General features: G+C 43.1%; 1 protein-coding gene across 4 annotated transcripts in view; it reads left to right on the forward strand.

The window, feature by feature from the left end:
* SRGAP1 (SLIT-ROBO Rho GTPase activating protein 1) overlaps nucleotides 1-25,990 on the forward strand; it is a 170,649-nt gene that overhangs the window by 105,891 nt on the left and 38,768 nt on the right. For all 4 annotated transcript variants that reach the window (XM_066591556.1, XM_066591557.1, XM_066591558.1 and 1 more), the window contains exons 5-10: nucleotides 12,544-12,726; nucleotides 13,721-13,849; nucleotides 19,763-19,984; nucleotides 21,653-21,754; nucleotides 24,968-25,165; nucleotides 25,294-25,384. In XM_066591556.1, coding sequence (XP_066447653.1) covers nucleotides 12,544-12,726; nucleotides 13,721-13,849; nucleotides 19,763-19,984; nucleotides 21,653-21,754; nucleotides 24,968-25,165; nucleotides 25,294-25,384 — 925 coding nt within the window. The remainder of the gene's footprint in view (nucleotides 1-12,543; nucleotides 12,727-13,720; nucleotides 13,850-19,762; nucleotides 19,985-21,652; nucleotides 21,755-24,967; nucleotides 25,166-25,293; nucleotides 25,385-25,990) is intronic.

A 25,990-nucleotide genomic window follows, 5' to 3' on the forward strand; every position in this document is an offset into this window, starting at 1 on the left:
GTCTCTTTCCGTTCCGCCCCCCACGAAAAGGGTAAGGCGGTCACGGATAGAAGAATCAGACTCTGAGGAAGGGTTCTTAGAAGATTCCCCCTCAGAATCCATACCGCCCATGGAAGACACGAGGAAGTACTTCTTCGCATCGGCGGATCTGGGGCAGCTACTAACAGCGGTCCGTCACACCATGCAGGTGGAGGAACAGACGCCGCAGCAGCCATCCCTCCAGGATACCCTGTTCCGGGGACTCATACCGCAGCCCAAACCATCATTCCCGGTCAATGATATCCTAAAACAGCTTATCTTGACCGAGTGGAAACAGGCAGAACACAAGTTTTTTCTGTCTAAGGAGTTTAAAGATCGTATGGTCTTCACCCCGGAAGACATTGAGTTCCTGGACACCGTCCCGAAAGTGGATTTGGCGGTCGCCAGGGTCTCAAAGAAGGCTGCCCTCCCCTTTGAGGACATCTCCCAATTGCGGGACCCACTGGATTCACGAGTGGATTCGGCAATGAAGAGGGCCTGGGAGTCGGCGGCCCTCACCATGAAAACCAACATTACGGCCACGTCGGTAGCGAGATCCATGACGGTCTGGTTAGACCAACTCCAGGCCCTGGTCTCGCAAAGGGGTTCGAGGGAAGATATCTCCAACTGCCTTCCCCTCCTCCAACAGGCCACCGGCTTCCTGGCGGACGCCTCGATGGAGTCAGTAAGGTTCGGGGCCCGTTCGGCGGCACTTTCGAACACAGCCAGGAGGGCCGTCTGGGTAAAAGCCTGGACAGGGGACAATGCCTCAAAGAACAGGCTTTGCTCCTTGCCCTTTCAAGGACATCGCATCTTCGGACCTTCCCTGGATACACTCCTGGAGAAGGCTTCAGATAAAAGTCAGGGGCTACCAGCAGAGAGACCCGTCAAGCGGCCTTCCTCCTCCTACCCTCCCCCCTTTGTTCCCCCGAGAACATACAGGGGGAAGGGGAAAACCGGACGCTGGTCTTACCCCAAAGGCGGAAAGGGTGAGAATCCGCCCATCGGGATCCGGCAGGTGGGGGGCAGACTTAGGGGGTTCGCCAATAGATGGAGCGAAATAACCTCCAATCCCTGGGCCCTACGCCTGGTCTCAGAGGGCTATAGAATTGAGTTTTCCGCCCCCCCCTCCCCGGAGGTTCGTGGTTACCCCCTGCCAGTCACCCGCGTCGGCCCGGGCCCTCCAGTCGGGGGTACGGGACCTACTATCCCTGGGGGCCATTATCCCGGTTCCCGCAGAAGAACGGTTCAGAGGGTGCTACTCCCCCTTGTTTCTTATTAAGAAGCCTAACGGGGCCTACAGAGTTATAATCAACCTGAAATACCTGAATAAATCTATAACATACCGAAGATTTAAAATGGAATCAGTAAGATCAGCGATCCCCCTAATCACACCAGATAGCGTCATGGCCACGGTGGACTTAAAAGACGCCTATTATCATATTCCCATACACTCAGACTCCCAGCAGTTTCTTCCATTCGCCCTGGTGATAGAAGGGTCAGTCTTGCATTACCAATTCACATGCCTGCCGTTCGGGATTTCCTCCGCACCTCGGGTGTTCTCCAAACTAGTATTGGAGATGGTAGTAGCACTAAGGACGGACAAAGTACTAATTGTCCCATACCTCGACGATTTCCTGCTTATAGCAGGATCACCCTCGGAACTCCAGCACCGGGTCAACCTCACCCTCCACCTGTTCGAGTCGCTAGGTTGGATCATTAACTTCGACAAATCCAGTCTTCAGCCCGAACAAAGGAAAAAGTTCCTGGGGGTTATCCTGGACTCACACCACCAGTGCTCTTCCCTCCCGCTAGAAAAGCAAAAAACGATCCAAGACGAAAGCCGGGCACTTTCGTTAGCCTCCCAAGTCTCCCTTAGGAGAGGCATGAGGGTCCTCGGTCTCATGACAGCCTGTATTGGAGTAGTCCCGTGGGCCCAGTTACATGGTAGAACTCTCCAGGACTTTATCCTGAGCAACTGGGACAAATCACCAGCTTCCCTGGATCAGGAAGTTACCCTCACTCATAAAGTAAGGTCCTCCTTGGGGTGGTGGACGTCTATCTCCAACCTCGCCAGGTGCACAAGTTGGGACCTGGCATCCCCAGTATCCATCTTCACCGACGCGAGCGCAACTGGCTGGGGGGCCCACTTAGGCTGTCACTATGTCCAGGGGGGCTGGAACCAGAAAGAGGCCACTCAATCCTCCAATTACAAGGAGCTTTGCGCGGTCTGGAGGGCCATCCGTGACCTCGAGACAGAGATCGGGGGTAGACCCATTAAAGGGGTTGTCCCGCGCCGAAACAGGTTTTTTTATTTTTTTTTAACCCCCCCCCCCCCCCCCGTTCGGCGCGAGACAACCCCGATGCAGGGGTTAAAAAAACAAACCGCTCAGCGCTTACCTGAATCCCGGCGGTCCGGCGTCTTCATACTTACCTGCTGAAGATGGCCGCCGGGGTCTGCTTCCTCCGTGGACCGCAGCTCTTCTGTGCGGTCCATTGCCGATTCCAGCCTCCTGATTGGCTGGAATCGGCACGTGACGGGGCGGAGCTACACGGAGCCGGCATTCTGCACGAGCGGCTCCATTGAAGAGAGCAGAAGACCCGGACTGCGCAAGCGCGACTAATTTGGCCATCGGAGGGCGAAGATTAGTCGGCTCCATGGGAACGAGGACGCTAGCAACGGAGCAGGTAAGTATAAAACTTTTTATAACTTCTGTATGGCTCATAATTAATGCACAATGTACATTACAAAGTGCATTATTATGACCATACAGAAGTGTATAGACCCACTTGCTGCCGCGGGACAACCCCTTTAAGATATTTTCGGATAACATAACAACTGTGTCCCTCATTCGCCACCAGGGATCCACGCGGAACCCCCGACTACAAGACCTGGCGGCGAAAGTGCTCGGGTGGATAGAGCAGCGGATGCCTTCCGTTTCAGCGTTCCACGTAAGGGGCCCAGAGAATGCCATGGCAGACTACCTCAGCCGCAGGAGGATAGACCCTGGGGAGTGGGCACTACATCCAGAGGCATTCCAATTGATTACAGAAAGATGGGGGACTCCAAAGGTGGACTTGTTTGCCTCTCGGGAGAACAACAAGTGTCCCCGATTCTTTCCAGGGGGGCAGACGGGGGCTCCCTGGGAATAGACGCACTATCCCAAGCATGGGAATGGGACCTGACATACGCCTTTCCACCTATCCCCCTGATCCCTCGGGTTCTAAAGAAGATCCAGGGGTCCCCGGGCTCCGTTATCCTGGTGGCCCCGTTCTGGCCCAAAAGACCTTGGTTCCCGCTCCTGGCCGCTCTATCAACACAGGAGCCCCTACATCTGCCGTGGAGAGACGACCTCCTACAACAGGGTCCCCTGATTTGCCCAAAAGCCCGACAGTTCAGACTAGCGGCCTGGAAGCTGTGCGGGTAAAATACCTGAACCAGGGCCTATCAGGGAGGGTGACCACCACCTTATGTGAGAGTCTCAAAGAGTCCACCAGGAACATATACACCAGGGTGTGGGACACCTTCTCTAGGTGGTTGGGGCACAGTATTCACGACCTCCAACAACCAGACATTAATAAGATTCTAGAGTTCCTTCAGGATGGACTGGACATGGGCCTAAAACCTGGTACCCTTAAGGTCCAGGTGGCCGCCCTAGGAGCCTTCTTTGACTTCCCGTTAGGCGACCATAGGCTAGTCAAAAAATACCTTAAAGGAGCAGTCAGACTTCACCCCTTTATAAGAAGAACCATGCCCCCATGGGACCTGAATCTTGTTTTACAGGCCCTTTGCGCACACCCCTTCGAGCCCCTGGAAGAACTCTGTTAAGACCCTCTCATATAAGGTTGCCTTCCTAGTGGCCATTACATCCGCCAGGCGGATCGGGGAAATCCAAGCCCTCTCTATAAAAACCCCATATATGACCATCTTCCCGGACAAGATAGAGTTTAGGCCCGACCCCTTTTTTCAACCGAAAGTCCTCACGGACTTTCACAGAGAGCAAAGAATAGTACTTCCCTCCTTCTGCCAGGAACCCCGGAACGCTACGGAACAGAGGTTCCATAACCTAGACGTGAGACGAGCAGTTCTGAAGTACTTAGAGGTCTCACATACCTTTAGGAAATCTAATAACCTCTTCATTCAATTTCAGGGTCCACGCAGAGGAGGGGCCGCTACTAAGGACTCCCTAGCGCGGTGGGTCAGGAGGGCCGTAGAAGAGGCATACAGATCCCAAGGGATCCCACTCCCGGGCGAAGTTAGAGCCCATTCTACTAGGGCGGTCGCCTGTTCCTGGGCGGAGAGAGCCCAGGCGACAACCGACCAGATTTGCAGAGCCGCCACATGGTCAAGCACCCATACCTTTGTAAAACACTATCGTCTGGACGTGGGGGCCAGCCGGGACACGGCCTTTGGGCGGAAAGTTCTGCAAGCAGTGGTCCCTCCCTAAAGCCCTTGGTTGTTGGTATTCCTCCATGTGTATGCTGTCAGGATGACGAGGGGAAGACAGGAATTAGGTTTACCTGTTAATTCCTTTTCTGAAGTCATCCTGACAGCATAGGGGCTTTTCCCTCCCCTTCAGTTATCCTTCTCTACGTGAAGTAACGTATTGTACTATGGTTTCGGTATTAAAAATGAGTGATTAAGCAAGCCGGGTCACTGTAGTTATTTGGTACACACTGGTGAGCCGGTGGCGGGAGGTGCCTTTTGTATGTTTTTCCGCTTCCTGTCCCAACAGGGGTCCAGTGGACATCCTCCATGTGTATGCTGTCAGGATGACTTCAGAAAAGGAATTAACAGGTAAACCTAATTCCTGTCTTACTGACTAATATACAATGTATATCAGACAAAAATAATTTATGAAATTTTCGGAAACATTGTGTACTTAGGGTGACATCACATTTTGTACAGAAAGTCAGAGGTTTTCCTTTGCAGTTAGCGAACTGACACCTTTTTTGCTTTTCTTTTTCCAATCAAGTGTCTTTTTCAATCTAACCTCACGCTATCTAAAGGCCCATTCACACACACAGATAATCTTTCAAAAGATTGAAAGATCAGCGATAGTTTTGCATAAAGTACTAATAGGTACTAATTGCTATTAGTACTTTATCGTCTTCATTTGCATTCCAATGAGCTTCTTGGAGCTGTTGCAGAACTCAGCAGGAGGTCTAACCTATGTAATTAGCTCAATTGTTCAGCCAGGCCCTGCTTAAGAGAAAGCAATCTAATCTCTAGCTCCCCATGGAGAATTCAACACCATGGACAGCAGACACAGCTTGTGGTCCTGCTTATCAGCTGTTCTACTGGCAGGGCTGACAGCTAAGACAATGCTGTAATCAGCTCTCCCTCAGCAGAAGACAGCCTGCAGTCCTGCTTATCAGCTGTTCTGCTGATCGATAGTTTTCAAGCAGAACTGAAAACCGTCGTTCATCAGAACACTGTAAGATGAGCACATTTAGACACAATGATTATCGCTCAAAAGCCATTTTTTGAGTGATAATCGTTGCCTAAAAGGGCCTTACTGTTTTTGCCCTAGAAGATTGTGTGGTCATTGGCCAACTAATACTGTGTCGTGCATTGACTCGAAGTTTAAAGGGGTTGTCTCGCGAAATCAAGTGGGGTTATACACTTCTGTATGGCCATATTAATGCACTTTGTAATATACATCGTGCATTAAATATGAGCCATACAGAAGTTATTCACTTACCTGCTCCGTTGCTAGCGTCCCCGTTGCCATGGTTCCGTCTAATTTCGGTGTCTTCTTGCCTTTTTAGACGCGCTTGCGCAGATCCGTCTTCTCCCTTCTTCTCCCTTCGGCTCCGCTCGGCAGCATCGGCATTTTGGCTCCGCCCCCTTGTACGCATCATCGCGTAGCTCCGCCCCCGTCACGTGCCGATTCCAGCCAATCAGAAGGCTGGAACCGGCACACATCATGGGGCGGAGCTACGCGATGATGCGTACAAGGGGGCGGAGCCAAAATGCCGATGCTGCCGAGCGGAGCCGAAGGGAGAAGAAGGGAGAAGACGGATCTGCGCAAGCGCGTCTAAAAAGGCAAGAAGACACCGAAATTAGACGGAACCATGGCAACGGGGACGCTAGCAACGGAGCAGGTAAGTGAATAACTTCTGTATGTCTCATATTTAATGCACGATGTATATTACAAAGTGCATTAATATGGCCATACAGAAGTGTATAACCCCACTTGCTGCCGCGAGACAACCCCTTTAAGTTGGGTGACAGCGATATATTGTGTGAAATCTTTGACACTTGTAGATGATAAAGGCATTGATCACAGCCATATCAATAATTCTAGTAAAGATAGGCCAATACCATTTCTTTCCCCGTATAGCTATAGAATGCTTTTCTAATAACCAGTCATGCCTATCAACTCCTCCCATAAACTGGTTGTAATGCGTAATCCTAGCCGCTTGTTGTACCTTTACTTTGTCTTTTTGTCCCCTGACATGCCTTGACACTGATGCTAATGGTTCACTACTAACAACATTAGATGCCATTGAAATACATTTGTCGTCTTTCCGCTTTAGAATCGCTATTTGATTTTTGCTATCCACATAGTAGCAGCGTCCTATTTGTAGGACAGCAAGTTTAGTTGCATGTTTGTTTGTTTTTTATTATTTTTTTTAGCATATCTTATATATTTTGTCTCAGAATATAGTAATGTGCAAAGTAATATATGAAAATGTTACCTACTGTTGAATATTGATGACTTAGAACAACAAAAACTGAAGACTTGATGACGTGCACAAAATCACACAAGTTTACTGAATAGAAACTCTCAACAAACTGACTTGTTAAACTCACATTAACATGTCCCGTCATACTTCTCTCTGTTTCAGATCCAGAAAAATATGATGAAATGTGCACAGGCATGAATAGTGATTGCCCTAGAAATAGGATGCTGCCACCTAACTGCATTAGTACCAATAGGCATTAGTACCAATTAGTAGTTTACGCACAATGATGGCTCAAAAGCCATTTATTCCCTATCACATCGCACCTCTGATCTGTTCCTTCACAAGCATGGCTGGTGATCCATTCACAGAACTAGCTTTTATACCTCCTGTCATCCTATTTCCTTAGTCTGTGAACTCTTATGAGCAGGGCCCTCACCCCTATCGTTTAGGTTGTCCATCAGTTATGTCTCTTGTGTATGCTCCCTGTGAATTGTAAAGCATTACAAAATAAAGATGATCAACTTTCTATACCCCCCCCCCCTCCCTTCCCATTCCCAAGTACTGTGAAGTAATTGCTACAGGAAACTACATTAGGTAATGCTCATGGCTTGTTTTGTAGTTGTGGCTCATCGTGGGATTCTTTAGAGATGAGCTACTGCTTATAGTCCTGCATGTAATCTCAATTGCTGGCATTTGTAGGAAGAATAATTGTATCCCTTGATGCCAAGAAATGTTCTGTTTGTGTGCGCACTGCTAAGCTGTTGGCATTCGATGAGGTATCAAGTGCGCTAAAATGATATTTTATATAGATCAGGTGCTGTAAAATGAAATGGGCCTCTTCAGGAATATATAAAGAAGGCTTCAATAACCACATTACATGTGTTCACACTTGTCAGGAAGGGTATCCTCTCTCCCTAGGCCCCCTGTCCATGGCCGAGGCGGAATATCACTCTGGCGATGTCCCCCAACGGGATCTTTATCTGCATACCTTTATCCAACTTCGGCGCATGCGCCCGTTGGCAAGATGACGAACGCAAGTGCAGAAGCTGGTGATATCTCCTTGCTCCGCAGTGAGCGTTCTCCGGTCACGTGATCACCGTTATCCAACGGATAATGGCAACCACGTAAAACTTAAAAACAGTTGAACTTCAATGCTCCTTTCGGTTTGGGCCCCGTTGTGCATAAAGACATAAAATTAGTGCCACAATGAGTGTGTTTCTGAACATGGGATAAACAGGGGGATTCATTTTGGGGTGAAAGTCTTCATGTATCTGCTGTACAAAAAAACTATTTTTAAATTGACACAATTGCCAAAAAAATGAAAATCATAATTTTTTTCCTTCTGCTTTGCTTCAATTCATTCAAAAACTGTGAGGTCAAAATACACAGCACACCCCTAGATGAATTAGTTAAGGGGTCTAGTTTTAAAAATGGGGTTGTATGTGGGGGTTCCCCATCATTTTGGCTGCTCAAGTGCTCTATAAGTGTGCGTTGGGACCTGAAACGCCTTCAAGTAAAATGTTTGTTCTGAAAGCCACCGGCTGCTCCTTTCGGTTTGGGTCCCATTGTACATACAGACATAGTTTGTATATTTCTGAACTCAGGACAAACAGGGGTATCCATTTTGGATTGTAAATCCTCATTTTCATTTGTGCACTACAGAAAACAAATATGTCTTTAAAATGACATCTTTGGAAAAATATGACATTTTATTTTTTCTCCTCTAAATTGCATTAACTCCTGAAAAAACTGTAGGGTAAAAATACTCATGACACCCCACAGTGAATACATTAAGGGGTGTAGTTTTTTAAAATTGGGCCATTTGTGGGGTTATCTGTCATTCTGACACCTATGAGCCTTTGCAATCTTGGCTTGGTGTAGGAAAACGTTTTCCTCAAAATGTTGATAAGTAATGTTAAATTTGTACGTCTCCTAAATAGTTTAAAAAAGCAAAGTTTTTCAAATGTGCACCCAGAATAAAGTAAACAGATAGATAGAAATATATAGCTTAGCAAAAAGATCTACAATATGTTTGCACATTTTTGAGATATTACAGTTGAAAATGTGAAAAAAATTTCCCCCAAATTTCCCAGTTTTGGCGCTTTTAATAAATATACAAATTCTATCGGTCTATTTTTCCCACCTAAATAAAGTACAATATTTGGCAAAAAAACAATGTCTGAATCACTTGGATATGCAAAACTTTTACAGAGTTATTTTATGTTAAAGTGACACGTGTCAGATTTCCAAAATTTGGCTTGGTTACTAAGGCACAAACAGGCTTTGTCATAGAGGGGTTAATTAGACTCTTTCCATATTACCAACGAGTACCTTTTAATAAATTCCTTAGTAGAATTGTTGCTGTCTGAAAATGCATCATTGTGGCTTGTACATATCCGACCCAACTATAACACTGTTGTTTAACTGGTGGTGACTCAAGCAATTAAGATGTAATAAACTGGTAGGTAGTTTTGGAATGCTTGTTTTGGAATGCCTATGTGTGCAAAAAAGTGTGTCTGATAGAACCATTGGTTTCCTATGGTGTGTTCACATGTCCGTCTTTTAGAGGTGCAAAATACTCTCACCTGCAAAAGATAGGATATCCATGCGCTTGGAAGGTCCGTGCTGCATGGAAAAATACCCCATGGGTAGTCCCTTCATCACTGAACACTGTTACAGAACTGTCACAGTGCTCAGAAAGAAGGGGACTCCCCGCGGGGATAAAGGAATCCCCTGTCACAGCTGTGGCAAAGGACCTCGATGCCATCCCATTGCTTTCAATGGGGCCAGTTCTACAATAAACTCTGTAAAGAAATAAAATAAAAAAAAAAAATTAGAAAGCTGACAACCCCTTTAATATTTAGTACAGAGACTGGCACTTTTATCATTGATCATGTATTGCATATTTTCCAGCCTCCTTGCCCTCACTTTTCATGCTCCTCATGTCAGAGTTGAGAAGAAACAATACATTGTTTTTCACCAACTGGACTATGATTTTTTTGTTGTTGTTGTTGCTTTTGAACGTCCTTGTTGTTGAAGCCTCAGTGTAGGGATGGGTCTGTGCAGCTATTGGGTTATCTTTTACAACTATCTGGATGCCTTTATAAGATGATGAACTCTGCACATCTGCCAACTGTGGGCCACCACAGATAAGAGTAATGATGGAGGCATCATCATTAATCATATTGACAGCAGTGTAATGAACCTCCAGATTATTAGCGGATACAGTCTCCACGCTGCAGAATCTCTCAGAGGATTTGAAGTTAATTGTTTTTTTGTTGTACTTGTAATTAGTTGAATTTGGAGCAGGGACTTATTACTTTATGACATACCTCTCAGATTACAAGTTTGGGAAATAACAGATCGTATGTATGTCAACCATCAATCATAACTTACGTACCAGCTCCATAAAACTCCATCTATATTCCTTACAACTTGATTAACCTTTGTGTTCCCAGTTCTTTTAAGAATTGTAGTCTAGCATTCCATTAATCATTTAATTGTTTTCTATACCTTCAGTAATTTTCTTATGCGCACTAATTGGGGGGACACTTATCTGTTCAGCCTAAGAAACTAGTGAACGTCTTTATATAGTTAGAAATCTTAGATCTTGTTTTCTTCATGTAGATTGACACTTTTTTGCTGTATGAATCAGCAGCTGTGATACTTGTATAGAAAGCTCTGTACATTGCCTATCTCTTCACCTGAGTGCTATATGTGCCTCTTCCCATGACAGCAACACCCACCACTCTGCGACAAACTGAATAAAGCCCCATTTACACATAACGATTATCATTTAAACGAACGATTGAATAAATTAACGACTTTTTTGCATAGGAATGTTGAGCATTTAAATGTACAGATAATCCTTTGAAATCCTCTCCATTTCTCTCATTTGCTATGTAAGCACTGTGTATATTTGCTCATTGTGGGCGTGTGTTTATGCAAGGACTCTCTCACCAGCAGGTTTTTAATTAATGTAAAGGAAATCCATTGTCTTCTCCTGGCATGAGTAAAGAAGTAATCATTGTGTTTAGCAAGGCAAACAATCACCACCTCCCCCCTTCTCAAGTCATTTGAAAGACTAAACAAATGCCATTTAGACAAAGTGAACAGCAAGCGAACTAACAACCATTTTTATGCAGGCTGAAACTCAGCGATAAACAACAAATGAACGATGGATTCACATTTACACATAACTATTATCGCGGAAATTTGTTTGTTTGAACGGATTTTGATCAATAATTGTTGCATGTTAATGGCCCTTTAGGTCCACTGTGACCAAATGTTGCACTACCCATGGCTGTCAACATATAAATGTCCTATTATTTACACATAATTATAGAATGTCATATCCAGTAAAGTGCCATCTGAGTGTGCTGTGATTTACTTTGTAGTCCAGCTTCACCAAGGGAACTGAAGTGTATATAGTAGTATATAGAAGCTGCAGAAACCAAGCAGTGCAAAAGTTAATGAAACCCTATTGCAAAAATTGTTTTCTGACCAAAATCTATGCATTTTAGTGAAATAAGTCAAAAAGTGCCTCTGAAAGGAGTCCATAGCCTATAGGGAGTTGTCCCATGAAAAATATTTATTTAGAATTATGGGCTAGATTCAATCTAAGCATATTTTGCACTTTAGCATATTATAAATCTGTATACATCAGAAATTCAAGGACTGTTAGTCAACAAAAATACTTATGTGAATTAGCCCTTATAATATGGATCCTGCCAGCTTAATACCATATGTGGTTTGTGCAGATTGTAATCTGTATGTATGCTACTTCCACTGTAGGCGTTTTCAGCACTGTTTAATACATCATGGCGTATGTTCTCAATGGAGCTCTGATAGATACGTTTACGATAGGTTGGCAACAAATTTGGATGAAACTCTGCGATTTTGAATGCGGTCTATCAGGTTTCTGATGTTCCTAGCTTTACATTTTACTTGTATCCTGATAGTCTCCATATATCTCTTTATCAAGGAACTTGGGCCAAAAGTTTTTTTTAAATGACCTTTCCAATTTCTGTTTCCCCCAATAGCAGAAATTGATACTGTCTGCAAGTCACCATAGACGGGAGATAAATATTGTCCTGCTGACACACATGTCATGTCTATAGCTACCATAGTTTTACAGTTTATTGAGATCGACAATTTTTCATAAAAGCCAATTAATTTACTGGTTTTGTATTTAGATCAGTGGATCCTAAATCAGTAATGAAATCCTAGTTCCCGCTTATTCTGTATGTTACCTTCTCCTCTTCGTGTCAGTCACATGAAGGGAAATTACCCAGCGATTATGGTACTTGGCTTGGGAGAGTGGCAGGTGCTCATCTATTCTTCAATGGCCTGACTGGCCCTTATCACATTGCATTGTATTTCTGTTATATAAAGCTGTAATATTTCTTCTTTCAAAGGAAGCACCATCTACTATTAGATTAAGTTGTTTTAGTCTTTCTCTACATTTTTTGGCGCCTGTAAACCGTCCATCTGTTGTGAAGTGTGTAAACACACAAGGCTGCTATTGCTATCTGCTGGAGGAATGTCCAAATAACTAGTCTCTGAACACTTCCAGACTACTGAGTTTAGTCAAATTTGTATGTGACACTATACTGGAAGGAAAAGAGAAAATCTGTTTTATTAGAAACCTAATGGGCCATATTTTTAACCATTTGTGTATAAACAGTTCTGTAGATTACTGGATACTGTGTTTTTTGGAAACTATTCCAGATTTGGTGACCAGGACTAATTGATACAATTGGATGCCCTACAATGAACTAAAATGACCAATTATAAGGTTAATGGAATTGAATTTTAATAATTATTTTGCAGGTCATGAAGACTTACCATATGTATCATGCAGAGAGCATCAATGCAGAATCTAAGCTGAAAGAAGCTGAAAAACAAGAGGAGAAACAAATTGGAAGATCTGTTGACCCTGTATTTCATTTACGACTGGAAGACAAGCACCAAAGACGGAGCTCTGTGAAAAAAATTGAGAAAATGAAAGAGAAGGTAAGTGTGTGACCATGTGCTAAAGATCAGTGGAAGAATCTATGATGTGTGAGCCCAGCCTTAAGACCCATTTACACTGAAAGATAATCGCTCAAACAACAGTTTAAGTGACAGTTTTGAGCAATCATCTTTGCATAACTCTAAGTAGCTAGCTATTTAAGAGGTAATACAGGTGGAGCAAGATAGCTCAGAGAACAAAGCAGCTGTTCTGTATATGCAAACAATTGCATTGTTGGAGCTTTCAGCTGATGTCATGCTGAGAACTGCCAGTGGGATACCAGCTGAAAGAATACTATCAGTGCCGCCCACTGAGAAAATCAGCATGCGGCGCTGATAAGTCATTGGTGATTTCTAGCTTGCTAGAAATCAACAATGAACAAATAGTGGTACAAACAGTGCACGATGGCCGTGTGTTTAGACGCAATGGTTAGCACTCAAAAGGTGACTTTTGAGCGATAATCCTTGTCTAAATGGGCCTTTAGACTGTATTCACACAAGGTGGTTTGGGTGTGTTTAAAAACATTAAATCTGCATTAAAAAAAACACATGTTTTGTTGCGATCCTTGCCATAGCCTAAACAGCTAAAATGCATGCAGCTTTTCCAATAACCTAATCGCACACAAATTACCCCACTTGAATACAGCCTTAGGGCTATTTCAAACGACCGTATATCGGCTCAGTTTTCACGCCGAGCCGATATACGGTGTCCTTGTCTGCAGTGGGGTGGAGGATGGAAGAGCCAGGAGCAGGAACTGAGCTCCCGCCCCTCGCCACTATTTGCAATGGGAGGGGCGGGATGGGGGCCGAGCTAAGCGCCAGGACCTAGCTCCCCCCCTCTTCCTACAGACAAGGACACCGTATATCGGCTCGGCGTGAAAACCCATCCGATATACAGTCATCTAAATAAGCCCTTGGTCAATTTATTGCATGAACTTCAGTAACATATGCTGAACCTTTGGTATTTTTGTCTTAATAATCATTATTCTGTCTCTAGCGCCAAGCCAAATACTCTGAGAACAAACTGAAATCCATAAAGGCACGCAATGAATATTTATTAACTCTGGAGGCAACAAATGCATCTGTATTCAAATATTATATCCACGACCTTTCAGATTTAATTGATGTAAGTAACGATCATATATTTTACCTCAAACTCTATTTTATCTTGAAGTTTCGTTCTTGCCACAAGTTGAGTGATTGGTTTGGTTGGAATTCCTTGTAAGGCTGTATTCACACAGTTCGGGTACTTGCACCTTGTGAATACAGCCTTAGTACACCTGGATCTTTTTTCCACTGTGATTCCATTGGGGTTTAAAAAAATGGAATGCTTTCCGCTTGATTCCGTACGGTTATGGTTCCATTTTTAAACAAAACAAAATGGTGCAGCCTGAAATCATTGAAATCAAAGTGGGGAAAAGTGGAAATATTTATTTCCATTTGTATTCTGTTTTTCCTCTCCAAAAACAGAACAGCCAAATGGAATTCAAGTGGAAATGGCAAGTGCAGGTGTGAACAAAAGCCCTACAGCATACCTCACTTTTCAGACAACATATGCTCATCTAATAGCCTCTCTGTCTCATCAATCTTGTAATATACTTTTAATACATTTTTTGTTTACCACTGAAAATCAAGGCTGTGGTGTAGGCCTCTGCAATCCACTGCTTGTCATCGGGTATTTAGCTTCTCTAGCAGCTGAGGCATTTCTTATCTCTGGGGGAGGGACTGTCATCTGAGTATAAGTTGAGTGAAAAGTTAAGTATGCTTTAAGCTAACCATACACACGAGATGTTGACTAAGGCTGCAATACCATCGGGTGATTGGGGTGCAGTGAAAACAGACAAAACCAGACATGTTTTTGCTGCAGCCATCCATGAAGTTGCACTTTTACCGCACCCCAACTATACCCCCTGTGAATTCAGCTTAATTGCTTATTCATCCAGCTGCTAGTTCCCAAATATGTGCATTCTGATCAGCCATGCAGAAATGTTTATTTCAATACGAACAAGGTGAATAAGCTGTAATTACTGCCCAGTTTAAGGCTGCCATTACAGTTTTTCATCAGGTTTTGTTCAGGTTTTTGTATGCCGTTCCTGAAGCCAAAATTAGACAAGGATCATAAAAGGAGAGAAAATATGAAGGACAGATAATACTTCCACGACAGAACTTAGAGAACCTAGAATCCTTGACGTACATTTACGTGCTATGGATGGTGCAGACTCGGAAGCTGAGCCCATGCCATCTGCATTGGCTGTCACTGGCAGCTGGCCTCCTGCTGCAGCACCTGGGATTGACCCAATTGCCAATCCTCCCTGTTAACCCCTTACATGCAAATGATCAATGTTTGATGTAAAAGGTTCAGAGGAAAGGCGCTCCCTCTGACATCATTGGCCCTCCCCGTGTAATCGAGGAGGGCCAATGGGTTGTCATGGCAACCAGGCGACAAACAATGGCTTCCAGGTCTGCCATGGCCTGTGATTGTTATGAATGGCAATAATGCATTGCAGTACAGGAGTACTGCAATGTATTATCAGACTGCTCAGAGGATTGCAGGGACATAAAAAATGTAAAAAAAAAAATAAATTGATAAAAATGGTTAAAAAAATGTTTGCACACGTTGCCCTCTTTGTTTTAAGAAAAAAAGAACACGTTTGGTATAATCGCATGTGTAACGACCTTTACAATTAAATTGAACAAACTTTCTGTCCTGCACAGCAAACGCTATAAAAAAGCTTAAAAAAAAAAAAAGCCAAAATGCTTTTTTTCTTCGTTTTGCCTTAAAAAAAGATGCAATTAAAGTGATCAAAAAATCCATATGCAACCCAAAATGGTGCCAATAAAAGCACGCTCTTTGAGAACTCTGTCCATGGAAAAATGTGTCATAGGACTTTGAATGCAGCAGAAAAAAATCTAAGAAAATGCTGTTTGTTGTGCAAAAGCGGAAAAACCTAAAAATAAGTGTTTGTGTATGTATATGTTAATATAATTGTGGTATTGTCATATTTGTAACAACCTGCCCAAAAAATGTATTGTGTCATTTAAGCTGCGTGATTAATGGTGGGAAAAAAAACACAATGGCAGAATCTTTTTTTTTTTTTTTTTCTTCTTTTTTTTTTCTCTGACGCTATAAGAGAAAAAAATAAAATTGCGCTACCGATAGTCTATAGCAAAAAACTAGCCCTCCTATGGCCATGTTGATGGGAAAAAATAAGGGTTATTGCTTTTGAAAAGTGAAGATGAAAATTCTCAAAAAATCATTGTGTCCTTAAATGCAAAATAAATGGGCCATGTCACTAAGGGGTTTAAATACAATGATTTTAAGATAGCAGATAAGACATGGACATTTTAGACCATTAAAGCTGTCCTGGAATCTGACAGCAATCAGTTTACCTGTAATGTTAGCCTTGCAGGAACATTTTCCTATAGGCGTCCCGCCTCAGCAGGACAGACTTGACAGCCATAATTCTCCTGCTGCAGATGACGGTTGGTTAACAGACGTGTACAACTGAACTGTCTAGTGTCCATACAACACTAGGCTTGTGTCTATTACAAACTACAGTCCTATTTGTAGCATATGCTGGAATGGTAAGGTGGCTTTTAGCTTGCCATCCCCCATACAGAGCAATGTGTTGTATCTCTTTCTATGTAACATGTGGTAAACCACTTTCACTTTTTTTTTCTTTTCCCACCACAATGGTTTCCTTTGTATAGAGTAGACTGTGTTGGTAATATATGTCAAAACTTAAACCTTGTGGTAAAGCACTCTCCCACATAACCTCAGATATTTCGGTTTCAGGTAGTCTCAGTGACTGATATAGCAAAGTGGTTTTCATTTTATTATAAAGCCTAAGGTGGTTATCCCAAGATCAACTGTCATCACCTCTCCACATAAGTGATAACAGTCTGATCGGTGAGGGACTCATTGCTGAGACCCCCACCGATCTTGATGACAGGGGCCTCTATTTCCCCGCTTCCTCATCACTGCATCCACCCTTCCCCCTCAATAAGGAGTAACTTGAATGGAATAGCAGCCGACCATGTGTGATTCTGCGCCATTCATTTTCAATGGGGCTGCTGGAGAAAGCCAAGTAAGTGCTCGGTTATTTTGGAATAACTCCTCAAATAATACACTCTGCAAGTTTCCAATATAATTTGTGTTTCAATTCAGCATTTTCAAGATCTCGGTTTGCTGTCAGGTAATGTGAACATTACCAGGCTTAAACCTAGTACAGACTGAAGACATCTCACAGCTGAATTTGCTACAATTGTTTGTAGTCTAAGCAATCCTTAGGCCACTCTCCCACACAGCATCAGTAAAACGCCGCAATTTTGATCGCGACAGTTTACCACGATCTTTTATCGGCGTTTTTGAATGCACATTACTGCGTTTTGACAGTCTTTTTTTAACGCACCCCATCATTCTGATGGGTAATGAGGTGCGTTAAGCGTGAAAACGTGCCAAAATAGAGCAGGCAGTGCTAAAAAATCAGCGTTAGAAAGCACAGTGTTCGAGTGCAGATCTGCGAGGCTCCATTGAAATCAATGGGAGCCTTGTACCACGCTTAGCGCGGCTTTCAAAACGTCGCTGTAAAAAGCGCATGTGTGAGAGTGGCCTAAGTGAGCTAGCTTATCAGTCGTACTAATCATTTCATTAGATGCAACCATGTTTCAATGTAGGTAAACTGTTAGGGTGGCTTTACACAGGACAGATGTTGGCCAAAAGCACAGGAGCAATATGGTGAAAAATATTAAATGTGCGTCAACCTCTGTATATAAACCAGAATGTTTTCATTCATCAACAGCAAGCAGAGATCGTATGTAGGAACAAAATATATTAGGAAGTTCAATAATATTTCAATTTATAGTGATCAAAGGTGTTTCTTGGGCTGCCCAGTGATCAGTAGTCTGAAGGGGCGCCTTGGTGCTCTGACCAGCAGTGCATTCCCACAAGGTTTACCAGACATTGCGCTATTAGCTTGATAGCTGCTGTGTCTGGTATTAGGCCTCATGCCCATGGGCTCGCATGGTTTCCCAGTGCAGAATCCTGCAGCAGTTTGCAGCCATGCCCGCAGACATGAGGCCAAAAATTACATTACTCACCTGTACGGATGCGGCACACGTCTCTTTCTTCACGGCCGAATCTTCTTTTTCTTCTGCACAGCGGATACTCGTGGGACACCGGTGGTGTGCCGCACGCATCCGTCATGCCTTCTTTTCTTTTTTTTTTAACTCCTGCTTTCCCACGGATCCGCGACAAAGCCACAGTGTCATCCGCGGCTGTATCGCGGATCGGACAGCTTCTATTGGCTTCAGTGGAAGCCGTCCCGATCAGCAGGAAAACCGCAGAAAATGGAGCAGGCTGTGGTTGTTTTCCCGCGTGTGCCGGGGGATAATGACATGTGCAGGTATTTAATTACCCGCGCTGATTTTCTAGTTTCATTTTACCTGTGGACATGAGGCCTTAAAGGGGTTGTCTCGTGAAATCAAGTGGGGTTCAGCACTTCTGTATGGCCATATTAATGCACTTTGTAATATACATCGTGCATTAATTATGAGCCATACAGAAGTTATTCACTTACCTGCTCCGTTGCTAGCGTCCCCGTCGCCATGGATCCGTCTAAATTCACTGTCTTCTGGCGTTTTTAGACTCGCTTGCGCAGTCCGGTCTTCTCCCTGGTGAATGGGGCCGCTCGTGCCGGAGAGCTGGTCCTCGTAGCTCCGCCCCGTCACGTGTGCCGATTCCAGCCAATCAGGAGGCTGGAATCGGCAATAGACCGCACAGAGCCCACGGTGCACCATGGGAGAAGACCCGCGGTGCATCGTGGGTGAAGATCCCGGCGGCCATCTTGGTAAAGTAAGAAAGAAGTCGCCGCAGCGCGGGGATTCGGGTAAGTAATAAACTTTTTTTTTTTTTTAACCCATCCGTTGGGTTTGTCTCGCGCCGACCGGGGGGCCTATTGAATTAAAAAAAAAAAACCCGTTTCGGCGTGAGACAACCCCTTTAAGCTTTGAATCTGGAAGACCTCTATTTATTTTATTTATTTTAAGTTACTTTTAGATACTTTTTCACTTTTTTTTCTTTCTTCAAAGATGGCTAAGTAAAATACATTCAGAATATATAACTTCACAGTAGTTTACCTGTTGTGAATACTGGGAATCTGAAGTGCATTACCTACAAAAATTGAACCAATTGCAGGAGAAAAAATTGGACAAACTTCATATGCCACAAGTTTCCTTTACTTTTAATTGTTCAGATTGTGTAGTTATTGAATACTCCTTAAATCTCCCATACTTATGATTTATACATTTTTATGGCTCATATGCACAGATGCTGTATGGCTTGTGTAAGTATGGAAATATTCTCCCCTAGAAGTAATGCCTCCAATAAAGAATCCCTTTGTACATACGGAATATCTGATGGAGCGTGCCATGACTATTTTTGTGATAAAATCTAACAAAATAAACCTCCATATGTCTTTGTATGAAGCCATAAAGTATACAGCGGCGCAGTAAGGATCCGGGCCCTTGTGCACATTACACAGCTCTTGTGTGTGGTTATACAGCTCTCACCTGTAAACTACTTCTTTGCTCCCGTAACGGCAATTTCCCCGCTGAATATGTTCATTTATTTTTGGAAATTGTACACTTTGAAATGTGCTGACTGCTCATCAGCCAATTTGGCAGAGCTAAATGAAATGTTTCTAACAGCTGGCATTCTTGAGAATGAGAAATAGCACTGTACCATGTGTGAAATGAAAACTGAGACAAGGTGCCAAGTCTTGTCGTTTGCCTCCCCTGTGTAACACATTTTTCCCAATAAATTGTTTAGGTACTATAACACTTTGGCTGTAGTTCTCGACGTGGTTTCGTTTTCACAGTTGGAACGGCGTTGCTCTATAGAAGTATGCCTGTTTGTGTAATGGATATAATGCAATGAAAAGACTTCTGAGCTCAGCTAATCACCAGTTTGATATGTTTATTAAGGACGGTTGTGGCTTGTTGCACATGTAGATGTCAAGCTTTTATGTCTGTTTTCTAGTGCTCTGATCTGGGGTACCATGCAAGTTTAAACCGAGCCATGAGAACCTACCTGTCTGCTGAATACAACTTGGAAACTTCTCGGCATGAGGGCCTGGACATCATAGAGAATGCAGTAGATAATTTGGAACCCAGGAATGACAAGCAAAGGTTCATGGAGATGTATCCATCTGCGTTCTGTCCGCCAATGAAATTTGAATTTCAGCCTCACCTAGGTGATGAGGTAAAATAAAATGTGGAATGCATTATAATTGGATACAAGTCTTAAAAGGAACCTGTCACATCTCAACAGCACCATAAACTAAGTTTATACTTGCCCGCCCCCATGATCTAGCAGTATCACCCTTTGAATTCGGCGTTCGGCAGGAAAATCAAACTCCTTTTTATCAACTTCTATATAAGTCCATGAGAGAGCATGCATATAGGAATCTCAATAATCAGATTTTCATGCCGACTTAAGGGGAGACATCGCAGGAGTGGGCGAGTTATGTAAAATACTTCATCCGACTCCCTGTCACCTCACCTAATGGCACCATAACTTAGCTGACGGTGCTGTGGGGACGTGATCGATTCGCTTTAAGATTTGGGCGCATGTATACAATATTAAACCCTTTCTAATCCACTGTCTGATGTCTTCAGACATTCTGATTGAAGGCTGCACAGCTTTGATGTCGGAAGACGTCAGAGGGTATTCCTACTGTATATTACTGGCCACTCTGTTGTCGGGGGCCTCTCCAGCATGTCCCATACCGCAGTGCTGGCTCTAGCCAGCAGATGGCGCCATTGTATAATGGCAGAAAGAGAAAAACCCCTAGGAAACCCTGAATCCAAAATTGTATTGCAAAGGGTTAAGATTAGAGATGAGCAAGTATACTCGCTAAAGGCAATTGCTCGAGCGAGCATTGCCTTTAGCGAGTATCTCCCCCGCTCGAGACTGCAGGTTCGGGTGCAGACGCAGGGGAGCGGTGAGTAGCGGCTGTCAGCAGGAGGGAGCGGGGGGGGGGGGGGGGGGGGAGAGGGAGAGAGAGATCTCCCCTCTGTTCCGCCCCTTTCTCCCCCACAGCTCCGTGCCTGCTGCTGGCACCCAAATCTGCAGTCTCGAGTGGGGGAGATACTCGCTAAAGGCAATGCTCGCTCGAGCAATTGCCTTTAGCGAGTATACTCGCTCATCTATAGTTAAGATACAAGCTACATTCAGTTTTAAACGTTTAAAAAAAGAACTCTACCTGTTGGTAATTAAACTATCTTGCCACATAGGGAAATGTACTTTATGTGGCAGGTCGACTGCAAACTTTCCATGCACAAAATATGCAGCATTTCAAGTAGCTACAAATTGGATGAGATGAAATCCAAAGCGCAATTGACATCCAATGTGGATCTTAAATTGACAAAATGCCAATTGATGCCGCTTATTTTCTTTACAATACAAATGGCGAAATTTGCAGTACTTCTTCAACGACATCTGCAGTGAAAGCTGTACCATTTAATGCAGTTTTTGCCACTGAGGATCATTAGCAAATTCAGTGTGGATTTTCACGCAGTGGATCCACTTGAGGGAACCTACCTGTGCAATAGCAAAGCAGTAAAATGCTTCATTGTGGGATATTAAACATTAATATAATAAACATTAATCAAAATGCTCCTTTGTGGAATGTTATATAGCTGCTGCTGCTTAAAACGTGCTGAGAAAGGCCAGAGAGGAACTCCACAAGGTAAAATATTTAGCAGCTGTATCTGGCTGACTCTGGATGTTATGGAGAAATGTGTAACAGATGAGATAAACCACTACACTGAAGCCCTCTGGTTTACTGTTTTGGAGCAATTATGTGAAGTCTCCAGTGCCCAGCTCTGACTTGGAAACTTACTGGTTTTTTTCTTTTTGTAAATGAAGGTTTGCCAAGTTAGTGCTCAACAGCCATTACAGGGTGAACTTATCCTCCGCTACCAACAGCTTCAGTCTCGGCTGGCTACTCTGAAAATTGAAAATGAAGAGGTAATCTGATGTTTTAATATGATCTAGTACATAGGAGGAAGACCACAAATGTTACTGTCATACTCCATTGTACAGGCTGCAGTGCACATACTGTCTATATTGTGTCATCTAGGATTGTTTTTTCTAAACTTCAATACCTTTCCCATTTCCATGCATTTTTCCAAGTTGAATCAAACTAAATATATATGTATGTAATACATTGTTTCACTTATTCATATAGCTCGTGGCCCTAACGGTAAACTGCAAATCATTTCACAGATATAGCTGGTCAATCAAGGTTAAAAGCGTCATGCTTCTAGTCAGTTATAAGTTGGATCCTCAAAAACATGGCAGACTGAACTGGCCATTCAGTTATACAAACTTGGTCAGGTTTAAAAAAAGCACCATATGAAAAACTTAAAAAATTACAAAATGTCTAATTTTATGGAGGGCTTTAGTGGCACCCATACTGCTTATTATCTCAGCTACCACTGGGGATATATTGTCCAGACCAACCAGTAGAGAGGGGTATAGAGTGGATAGTCTTATTTTAGTGAGCTGACAATTTGCTAACAGTTACCCCTTCTGACTTGTTTATTTTGTAAAATAAATCAAGCACTTAGGAGTTTGCCACTTGAGGCCCTAAAAGTGGTTCTATCCTTGACCTATAAAAAGGCTCTCGGACTTCTTGCCTGTAGTGGACCTCTTTTTTTCACATGTGTAGAGCTTGTTGACCTCTAGACACCTCTGACACAATCTCAGATATTGTGCTCCGTTAACAAAGTTTCAGAGGGGGAGCATTCTTGAATTGCAAGAGGCTGAATGGTCATGTTGACGAATTGCTCGCTAGCTGGGCCATTCTGACCAGACTGCTAGGAGGTGTTGAGAGGGATGATGGCATGCACACAAGGCGACAGGATGCCCCCGACATACCACCAGTAGAAAGGATCGTCTGATCGCCCTACAAGCACGAGCAGCTTCAGCTGTTTCGTTGTCCACATCCAGAAAAAGATGGCATCATCATTACAGGGACATTTGGTCTCGCGGCACCCCTTATGTGTACTGCCTTTGACATCCACAGTCACCTCCATTTGCAGTGGTGTCATGAATGGCGAAACGGGACTGCTATAGAGTGGAATCAGGTTGACTTAACAATAATTCCAGGTTTAGTTTGGGCACTTACGACGGCCATGTTGGTGTCTAGAGACCTAGGGGTGAGCGCCTCAATCTTGCCTTTGCTGTGCGGCAGTACACTGTCCCCACTGCTAGTGTGATAGTCTGGGGGGCCGTCACATATGACAGTCACTCCTAGTAGTAGTACGAGAAATAATGACAGCTCAGTGATATATTCAGAACCGCCCCCCCTACACCCCCCTTCTGATCACAGAAATGAATGGGCTGCTGCTGTGTCCTTTTAGCTGTCTTCGCTGCCTGTCAGCCACATTGTCAAAAGCTTTTAAGAATTGTTACTCTTTTAAAGCCTCAGTATCACGCTTCTATCTTCTTTTTTTAATGTATAAAATTGGTAACAAAGCACTTACAGAGAATAAGTTATCTGAGAATGATCTATTCTATAAAACAAGTTTTTATGTTGAACTTAATTTAAGAAAGTTTGGTGACTTTTTTTTCCCTTTTTTCTGATTTATGTATTCAAAAAGTCTAAAATCCTGCTTTTTTCACACCGACAACTAAGCCTAATAAAAGTCTGACACTGCCTGTGCCGCTAGAAATAATGTAGGGAACAGCACACGGGGATCTTCAATAAAATGTATTCCGCATCAGATGATGCTTCCTTTATTTAATCTCCATAAGAACATGCAACGTTTTGGCCACATCAGATGCCTTTGTCCTTTTTTGACTGCTTGTTCTGCTGTCATGTCATTATCACAGGCAGGATTACAATGAAATGTTAAACACATATATAAATAACACAAGGAACCACCATTCATAGGTGATGTCACAGTTTATCTACTCCCCTCCCTCAATAGACCATGCCTAGAATACACTGCCATAGAAGTCAGAAGATCCCCTCCTGTCCATTGTGTGAATAATTCATAAGGCTGCTATAAAGCATAACTCTAAATGCCGCCATAAAGCATGTCACTATGTGTTGACAATAGAATGAAAAAATCTGAAAATTAAAACCAATTAAAAATATGGAATGGGTTTCACAATCTGGTTTTAATTAGTAAAAAAAAGACCAGTTTAATTAAGAGTATGAAACTCCACATTGGTGCCACATTATATTTGAGACATACATTACCCTCAGTTTGAACTGGAATAACTCCTTCTTTCTCAGCGGCATCTATAGGAGGAACTTAACTTCCTTCCATTTATACAACAATGTCACACTAAATGATGCCTTTATTCTTATGATACCACCATGTAGTTAGCCACAGGAAATTTTGAATTCTTTGCAACTGTGACCTGGGCCATATCTGGTCTGCTTGTTAATGGAGCATTTGGGTGATGGATATAATTTAGAGACTCTTTTCAGACGGTCTCGTAATAGATGGTTTAGTATGATTCCTTCCGTAGATAGATCGTCACTTTAAAGGAGATGTCACTAGGTTATGCCATCAGTGTCTGATCTGTGATGGTCTGTTGTAACTCCTGGCAATTGCTGGAATCAAGTGGCATGGATCCTAGGAAAGCACACTTTGTCTTCTGTCACTTCTGCTCAACTTCTTTTCCAGAGGTCGTATGGTTAGCCCATTATAGTGAAATATGTAACGTAGCGGCTGAGCTGCTGTGCTTTAACCCTTTCACTCACTGGGGTTTGTGGACATTTTGCACCTCTGCTAGCAAGGACAATTTTAATACTTTTGACATGTACAAATAAAACCTAAATGACAAATTGAAAAAAAAAAACTTACTAAACCCCCATACCCATGGAAGTAGACATCGGGCACATTGCCAAAATGCCACTCAACATTTTATACACACAGGAACCTTCCTGCAATTTTCCATCAAAGTGTAACATTTTCTTTAAAAAAAAAAAAACTTGAAGTTTACATACGAGGTTAAAAGTAGAAGTGTATATAGTTTACAATGTATAGAGTGAGAACAGTCCTTACATCTTCTGAAAGATAACCCATTCTAAAGGCGGGGATTTCATATGCTTACATTGATTGCGCATGTTTGCTAATACATAACTGAATATTTTCCATTGTTAGCCTTGTTACTACTTTTTATATATTCGCTGTGCAGTGGCAGTAATAACTTGTTTTGTAGGTAAAGAAAACCACAGAAGCCACCCTCCAGACCATCCAAGATATGGTCACCATAGAAGACTATGATGTTTCAGAATGCTTTCAGCACAGCCGCTCCACTGAGTCCGTGAAATCCACCGTATCGGAGACCTACTTAAGTAAACCCAGTATTGCAAAACGAAGAGCAAACCAACAAGAGACAGAGCAGTTTTATTTTATGGTAAAATAGAAAAAAAGTACTTTTTTCCTTTTGGTTTCCATTGTGATGTTACAGCATACTTAGAGAATATCTGTAGAAATGTATAATGTATATGTGTGAGCTAAAAATAATCAATGTTCTCTATGTAGAAATTCAGGGAACATCTAGAAGGAAGCAATCTCATCACTAAACTACAGGCTAAACATGACCTGCTTCAGAGGACTCTTGGGGAAGGCAAAGGTATGACGGGTTCTGGTGTTTCTGGGAGTCACACTGTGACAATGTGTTCAATATTTGAAGAGAATTAAGGCGAGAAATATAGGTTAGGTTCTTTTTGTACCAATGCTAACACAGATTTAGGGAGATGGGATTATCTTGTCTCTTACAGCTCTCTATAACTGGTTATAGACATTAGATTACTTTGGGCAAAACTGATACCATATTATCAGGGGCTTAGGGGAGAGGACGGTCATGACACGGGTTTAGTGAACGCCAAATGGAAGAATCCTGTGTTTGTGCTCAACTCCTTCAGAACCTGAATCGGGGTACAAAGTCTACCAGGTTTGCATGATAGAAGGGGGATTGGGTATGTTGGATTTCAATGCCTGATACCTTCTTTCTCTATGAGATAAGCCATTCCCCAGAGGTGCCTGGCAGGGGCTTTGCCCCTTTTATAGTGGAAGTGTTTGCTGGAGTTTGCAGTCTGGTCGATTTTAGCTGTTTCATGTGTAGAGTATGATGGACTTTACAAGTTATCTAAAAGGAAAGGATATGTCATATAGCTTTTGCATCCTTTATCTTGTTCTGTGGTTAACCACTCAGTTAACAGTCATGTATTCTGTGGTA

The sequence above is a fragment of the Eleutherodactylus coqui genome, chromosome 2 (genome assembly GCF_035609145.1).
Source record: "Eleutherodactylus coqui strain aEleCoq1 chromosome 2, aEleCoq1.hap1, whole genome shotgun sequence".
Classification (NCBI taxonomy): Eukaryota; Metazoa; Chordata; class Amphibia; order Anura; family Eleutherodactylidae; genus Eleutherodactylus; species Eleutherodactylus coqui.